This window comes from Cryptomeria japonica, chromosome 4 (genome assembly GCF_030272615.1).
Source record: "Cryptomeria japonica chromosome 4, Sugi_1.0, whole genome shotgun sequence".
NCBI classification, from domain to species: domain Eukaryota; kingdom Viridiplantae; phylum Streptophyta; class Pinopsida; order Cupressales; family Cupressaceae; genus Cryptomeria; species Cryptomeria japonica.
The window spans coordinates 88,467,495-88,475,614 of record NC_081408.1 but is presented as its reverse complement, the minus strand read 5'-3'; the positions used below and the strand labels follow the sequence as shown (position 1 = coordinate 88,475,614).

General features: G+C 34.7%; 1 protein-coding gene across 1 annotated transcript; it reads left to right on the top strand.

The window, feature by feature from the left end:
• The first annotated feature begins 1,551 nt into the window (after nt 1-1,551).
• Nucleotides 1,552-3,038, top strand: LOC131032909 (F-box/FBD/LRR-repeat protein At1g13570-like). Its single transcript, XM_057964010.2, has 2 exons — nt 1,552-2,436; nt 2,736-3,038. Exons 1-2 carry the CDS (start codon nt 1,552-1,554, stop codon nt 3,036-3,038), a joined length of 1,188 nt encoding a protein of 395 aa, XP_057819993.2.
• The last annotated feature ends 5,082 nt before the right edge of the window (nt 3,039-8,120 follow it).

The window sequence follows — 8,120 nt, the reverse complement described above, 5'->3', positions numbered from 1 at the left end:
TTTACAGATAAAAGCACTAACCTAAATGACACATGCGCTAACCTGAAGGACAAAAGTGCTAACCTATCAAATAAAGGGGCTATCCGAATTCACACAAGCGTGAATCTGTATTACAAATGCGTTAAATTTTCTTTTTGCTAGAATTAGATAGGATATTAGAAAGAATATGCGAGGCTCTGAGCCCCACGGTGGGCGCCAAAATGTGTCGACTTGAATTTCATCATCAGAATACTACCTGCAACAAGTTAGTTTCATAAAATACAAAGAAAATGCTACAAGAAATCCAAACTCAACCAATGAAGCTACATGAAATACATATGAAATAAAAATGCTATTATTACCTTCATGATTTATGTCTCATTATGTCCTAACTCCAGTGTTCCTTGTTGCAGATGGTGTGCTCTCAGACAAGCAGTGATAGCTTCCAAGATGACATATGAAGAATGGACTGATAACTAGTAGTTAACTAATGCTATGATATGCAAAGCTAAATGACTATGCTAAATGATTATGCTAAATGATTGGAGGAAATAATTAAATATTAGATATTTAATTAATTGATTAGAATGATAATTAAATATTAGATATTTCATTAATTAGAGGAATAGGATGGATGAATTAATTAATAAAATATTTCAATTAAATTAATTAATAAAAAGACACGAAATGAATTAAATAAATTAATCTTTTCAAATTAACTATTTATTAGAAAAATAAACATTAAATAAATATAAATTATTTATTTAATCGCTCATAGCCAATTTTTATGTGTATACAGATACATAAAAAGGTGTATGGTGAAGTAGGAACAGATCCAACTTTAAAACAAATAATGTTATTATCAATATTTTTATGTTTCTAAACCCCCATTCAATATAAACACAATTAAAAACAAAATGATACTACATCATAATATCTCTAAACAAAATATTTTTAATTTGGTAAATACTATAATGTATAAATTTGACATAAAACTTAATATTAAAAAATATATTGTTAATTTTATTTTTTAATAGAATGGTCAAACACCACAACAAACTCAAGCAACCATAACCACTCTTACCTACATCTGAATCCTAAAGAAGCCCCAACGCATCATGCTAAACAAGAGTCAAAATTATTCATTACAATTCTTAAATATAGAATTTGAAAAAAAGTAAATTATAATTTATTTATAATAAATAAAAGATAATGATATTTTGGTGCATTCTAAAAATTAAATAAAAAAAGTCAAAAACATATTACAGAGGTGGACTTTAGATGTCCCAAAAAAATGTTGAATATCGTGCAAAGTGGGTGGGAAGATGAAACAACGATAAACGCCTAAATGAAAGTTGATTCCCACACAAAGCGGTAAATGCGTAAATGAAACTGAGTTGGCAATATACGATTGTGGAACACTTTTAATTACTTCACGCTGCACGCCTCGGCTTTGAGCTACTTTTCTTTATTTGTTTAAACTGCTATAAATATTTAGGGTCCCAGTGATTTCTCAATGCCCTAATCTCTCTCACATATTTTTTCACGCGTTAGAGCATACTGCGTTTCGCTATGGCTCGCAAAAGAAGTCGATTAACCTTAGACGACTTGCCAGATTGCATTCTGCCCCTCATTCTCAGTAAAATTCCTTTCAAACAAGCAGTTCATTGTTCACTTGTCTCAAAAGGATGGAAATTTTGCTGGACATTTGCAAAAAATCTAAAATTTCCAGAGGATTTCTTTTCTTCATCGCGTAGCCCTACTGAAATCCAAAATATAATAGATCTTATTTTTGAGCTTCATTCTGGTCCGCTTGAAGTTTTCGAGTTTAACAATGTTCGATTCTGCTGTTCAAGTGACAAGATTTCTGATTGGATTCATCGCGCTGCTCTCAAAGGTGTGCAAGAGATTATGATTGTAGAGAAGGTTTCAGAAATTTATGAAGTTCCGGCAGCCATATTTTTATGTCAAAATCTCAGATCTTTGGCTTTGAAGAATTTTCTGCTGACAAATCTACCACACGGTTTTGGTGGCTTGGCCGACCTGACAACATTGGATCTTTGTAATGTTGATCTGAATGACAAGATCGTTGAGCTCATGTTGCAATTATGTCCAGGTTTGGAAACCTTAATCCTTAGTAACTGCAATGGACTTGAAAGATTAAAGATATGTTCAAAGAGTCTCATTGCTCTGTCTATCTCCTCTAAAATCAAAGCAATAACAGCAAGTTGTCCGCGATTAACAAGCCTTATAATATTGCTTGATAACACCGAGACGAAATTGGATTTGCCAGCATGTTTAAGCCTGTGTACAAATGCAGGACTTGAATCATTTACAGCTCTAAGAACTCTTAGAAGAATTACCTTTTTGCACGGCATTTTTTGGCACGATGTAAAGATTCTCAAAGAATTTCCAGACTTGGAACAAATGTGTGTACACAAGGATCAATGCTCGGATGTAAGTTTTAATGGATTATTTTATATCAAATTTAGTATATCTAATTTTCCAAACAAAAGCGTGAGTGTGGCAAACTGACAACCGCTTCCAGTGTAGCATTTCTAGTCAAGGAATTAAGAATACTGTACTATTCCCCATTTACGACTTTTCTGTACTTTTCGTCTATTATTTGTTAGGGTTATAATACTCCATTTGAATCTTTAATTAGAATTGTATTGCCTTGTATGTTTATTTACTAATTCTGACTCAATCTCTCAAAAGTATTGATATTCTTTCTTTGATCTGATGGTGCAATGCAGACAGACTTCTTTCAGCGTGATGATGAGGAAATTTTACCGCTGGAGAATCTAAAGTGGGTTCATCTGAGCATAACCTACTTTCATCACCCTGTGCCTCTACTTTCCTGTCTTTTTCGAATAGCTCCGGCTTTGAAAACATTATTAATTTCCCGAAAGAAAGAATTCAATGGCGTTAGTGCTGAGGAATTTATCAATCTGGCTTGGAATCTTCAGCGACCTTCTACAGAAACCAAAGTTTTCTTATCACGGTGTACTGCAAGGGAAAAGATATGCGTCGACTGCGATCTTGTGAATTTCGTCTGAGAGAGACGGAATCTTGCGGTGAAGAGGAACATAGGGTTTATCTGGGAGATCGACGGAGAGTTTAGTTAGGGTTTGTGCTTAATTTTTTTGGGGTTAATTTACAGCTGGAAGGAAATACATTGAAGTTTTTTTGTTTTGATATTGAAGTTGGAAGGATGAATGGTGTTATTATACATAAATATTTATTTTGTACGTGGAGAGGATGACTAATTTTAAAGTTAGTTCTTGAATGTTTCTCTCCAGCATTTATTGGCATAAGATTAATTCCTCCCCTTTTGCAAGAGGAGAACTCCATGAGAGGTTAAAGAAGAATTTACATGGAGTAGATAATTATAGTTTTTTTATTAATTGGGATGTGATGTCTTTTGTTTTCAACGAGTTGATCATTTGAGTAAAAATATTTATGTTTTTATTGTTGAAGTAATTTCTAGTAATTTGTTTGTATTTTTATTTCTAAAACAAAATCAAACCCTAATTGTAAATCAAATTCAACACTAAATATAATTAAACCCCAACCCTCATTAGATTAGGGGTTAATGTTTTCATCCCAAGCCTACATGTAACACTAAACACTAAACCAAATAAACCTATATCCTACATCAAATTGAACCATAAATCTAACTGTACCCCTAACCCCAATGCTAAACTCAACCAAATTAAGCAATGAAAACAAATAACATATAATAACTCTTACTAATTTTAAAATAATTTCAATAATTCATTTAAGTTAAGAGATGAGAGATATGGAGGCTTTCATTTATTATTTACAAAGTTATATTTTAAGTTAAAATTTGAAATAAAAGCCTCGATATCTCTCAGCTTTCTTTATATATATTTCTATATATATATATGGTAGTTTATATGTTCAATCTCCGGTGACCTTTTCAGTCTTATATTTTTATTTTGTCAATTAGTCTTTTGTTGTGAAAATTAAAAAAAATTAAAAATAAAATAAAGCATAGAAATAATTTTTTGTGAATTTTTGTTTGAAATAAAATCTATTAATCTGAGAGCAAATATATCAAGCAAGATCAATGGAGATGGGAAGAATGGAGATCCAAACCCTATTGGACATGTGATGGTATAATTTTTGTGATTTCATTTGATTTGCATTATCTTACGTAATCTTCATATGTTATGGTAGATTTTTGTTGTTGTTAGGCTAGGATTTTGTGGTTGAATTCATTTAGTCTTTCAATATTGTTGTTATCTATTTTTACCGTATACATTTTGGCATGCCTGGTGAGATGCTTGTCCTTTTTGCATTTAACATGTTTTGTGTAGATTTTGTGTTTTTGAAGTTGCAAATCTAACATTTCTGATAACATTTCGACAAATTCGCGTCTGTGTACCTTTAGATTGAGTTTTTGATTTTCTGCCACATTTGTTACATCTGGAATCGCGTTTGCGTCTTCGACATTATTCTTTTTTTGCAGATTGCAGGAATTGCATCTGTGTTTGCTAATCACGTTTACGAGTCCTCCAAATGCATCTATGTTCGAGAAGCGCGTCTATGTTCAGGAACTATGTCTGCGTCAGATCTAGTCGCGTTTACGTATTTGTATAGCATTTGTGTTACTGATAATCGCGTCTGTGTTCAGGTTTTGCATGTTGGTTTCTTTGATTCGGTTTTTCATCATTCAGATTTCAGATCTGGTTTATATTGAGCTAACATCTTCAGATCTAGCTAACAAAATTGGTGCAGCTTGTCTTGAAAGAAAAATCATTTCGTTGAAGGCCCCTATTTCACAAAGTCTTTTGGATCTAAAATTTATCTAACTTGTGTGCTTGCAAGAAGGGGTGATCATTTGAAACAATCCAAACTACTAACAAATCTTTGTTGTAGGATCTCGGCAAGGGTTTTTGATCTTTATTGTGTGTCTTGTTTTCATAGATTAGCAAACACTTCAATTGGTGCACTAAAATTGAACCAGTGTCTTTTGTGTCTTGGGCAATAGGATCTTTTTGTTTAATCTCTAGAGGGCCTGTCTCCCCATGTGGTCATTAGGACTACTAGTGAGGAGAGAACGACCCAAGTGGTAGTGAGGAAAACCCACCTCTTCCGAACCACTATAGACAACTGTATTCATTGTGAAAGCTATGGATAATGTGTGCTAATTAGTTCATACTGACACTATGTCTCCCCATAAACCCGTTTGATCAAATTTATTTGATCAGTTGTAGGGTGTAACCCCTACCGACTAGGAGCCTTCTGTATTTATAGAGCTGAAAGTGCCGCATGTACGGCCATACGAGTGGATGCCCTTACTAGCACCTTTTTGTTTTAGAGGCCAAAATACTTCTAGTTGTTGGGTCAGGAGGTCGGACCTCTAGAGTGATCCACACACATACAGTTCTTAGTAGAGATACAAAGTTTTCCATGGGGAGTTTTCATAGAGACTGATGCTTGGCTGCCTCGAGAAGTGAGTGCCGAGGTTGGAGCCAGTGGGGTCAAGCATCTAAGTATCCATTCTGAATAGCATAGCCTTAGGGAAACCCCATGTGAAATCAACAAATATTGTCCTGGCCAACCATAAGAATTGTGCTTGTCTTATTTTGAATAGTCAAACATTCAAGACCAAACATCAAAACATTGTGTCTTTTGTGTCTTCAAGTGTATGCAAAATTTTTTTACGTCAAACAACACACTTTTCTTTGAGTCATTTTGAGTCTAAACACTTGCAAACATTGAGTCCCCACCGATCGGTATCCTCAATATCCTGTAAACATCCTCTAAGGTGACTGCCATCTCACCCATTGATGAATGGAATGTGCAAGTCTCTAAGTGCTATCTCTCAGCCAACGCAGTCAGCAACCCCATCTTCACCCAAAACTCAGGCACATACAAAATAAATCGCAAACCCATAACCTCAAAGCTGCTCTATCCTCAAATGTCAGCTCCGGTCGTAAGCTCTAAGTCAATGGGAATCTCTCCTGTGACTCTAGCATAGGTAGGTCCTCCTGCAGTCAAACAAATCAGCTCTGTCAGTCCCAGTGACACTCACTATTCATCACAAAGTGTTGTTGTTTATCCTAGTGGTACTCCCTGTTCATCACAAAGTACTACATTTTTCTGCACTCCCTGTTCATCACAAAGTGCTGCTCATATTAGTACTCCATGTTCATCACAAAGTACTATGTCTTGGTACTCCCTATTCATCACAAAGTGCCTTGATCTATCCTATCCTAGGGCCTCTACTTGAGTGTATCCTCTTGAGTAGTTTCCTAATTGGCAACGTATGTTCTATCACAAAATTGTCAATCCTAGCCCTATCTGCTATCCTAGTCTTCTGTAGATGAACTTCTTGAGTGTATCCTCTCAGCAGATTATCCAATCGACAACGTATGTTCATCATAGAACTGCCGATTTGGCCTAGAAGACATAAATGCCCGTTCATGACATAAATGCCCATTCATGACATAAACGCGCTTACATATTACACAAACGTGCCTGCTCTATCCAGACATGCCTGAAATACATAGATGTGCCTATTCTCTGCACAGACGCACCTGCTCTTCACAAATATGCCCACATAGCATAGGTGCGCCTGCACAATACAAACATGCTTGCATTTGACATAGACACCTTTTCCTTCATAGACGCGCCTGGCACAAACACAGACGTGCCTTAGCATTTTTTGACTTTGTTTGACATATTCTAAAAAGCATTAAATGTGCTACCTAACATGCATTTATGACAACAATTAATGCAACAAAGTACAAGGAGGTTTTGTGGTACTTACCGGCTCTCCTGCATCTACTGGCCTCTGAAATTGGTGAACGTGATTGAATTTGTGCACCAATGCCATCACTGTTGATTGTTGATGCACTATTCTCTCTCTGCACTCTGATCTCTTAGATGTGTGGATGACAATGAGGATGTTTTCCCCTCGTGGTCTATCTTATAGACTACCCTAGCCCTAGCCCTAGTCTCCCGAGTAAGTCTTTTTTATCCCGTGACTTTGTCACTCTATCCTATCCAGTCAGTCCATTCTACCCTTTCTTTCTTATCGAGAGATTGTCTGCGATCTTTCCAGACATTTTCATCCAATCTTTCGAGGGGGCATATCATTCCCATCTTGGGGCAACTTTGTATCAGTTCATATTATCTTCTTTGAAACAACGCGACAAGTTGCATTATCTCAAAGAGGGGCAAAATGTAGACACCTAAAATTGTCTAGTCTAATTAAATAAATATCTTTATTTATTTAATTATTTTAGCCTAATTTTTCTATTGACTGAATAAATCTTTATTTATTTAATTAATTCATTAATCCTCTTCTAAGCCTTTTCTCATTTAAATAAATACATTTCTTTATTTAAATTTTCCTTTTCCTAAATTAAATAAATATCTTATTTATTTAATTGATCCCACTTCTTCTATTAATTAAATAAATCTTTATTTATTTAATTAATTCACTATCCTTTTCTACCCATGACACATGTCATTCATCTCTTAATTCCTACACTACCTACCCTCTTCTTATCTTCTTATTTCTTCTACCTACCCTTTAATCATAGCCGACCATTTATCTTTTACACCTCTTAATCTTATCCCTCCATTTCTTATAGTGTCTTCTATATAAGGAGATGCTTCCTTCATTATCAACCCCCTGGACATATACATTCTAATCAAGCATCCTAGAATTCGATCTTTCATATGCGATCCTACTTGCAACCACATTCCTGTTCTTTATTCAGCTCTTGTGCACACAAAATCTGAGAGCAAATATATCAAGCAAGATCAATGGAGATCCAAACCCTATTGGACATGTGATGGTATAATCTTTGTGATTTCATTTGATTTGCATTGTCTTAGGTAATCTCCATATGTTATGGTGGATCTTTGTTGTTGTTAGGCTAGGGTTTTGTGGTTGAATTCATTTAGTCTTTCAATATTGTTGTTATCCATTTCACCGTATATAGTAACAATAGTATATAAACTTGAATTCTAATGTTAGTGGCGTTTAATTTATCATAATATTTTAATGTTGAACCAATGAAACACTATCTATAAGCTTCCATTATTTGAAGTCTTACTAATTTGGAGGTGTATATTTTTGTTCTCAATTTTTTAATTGT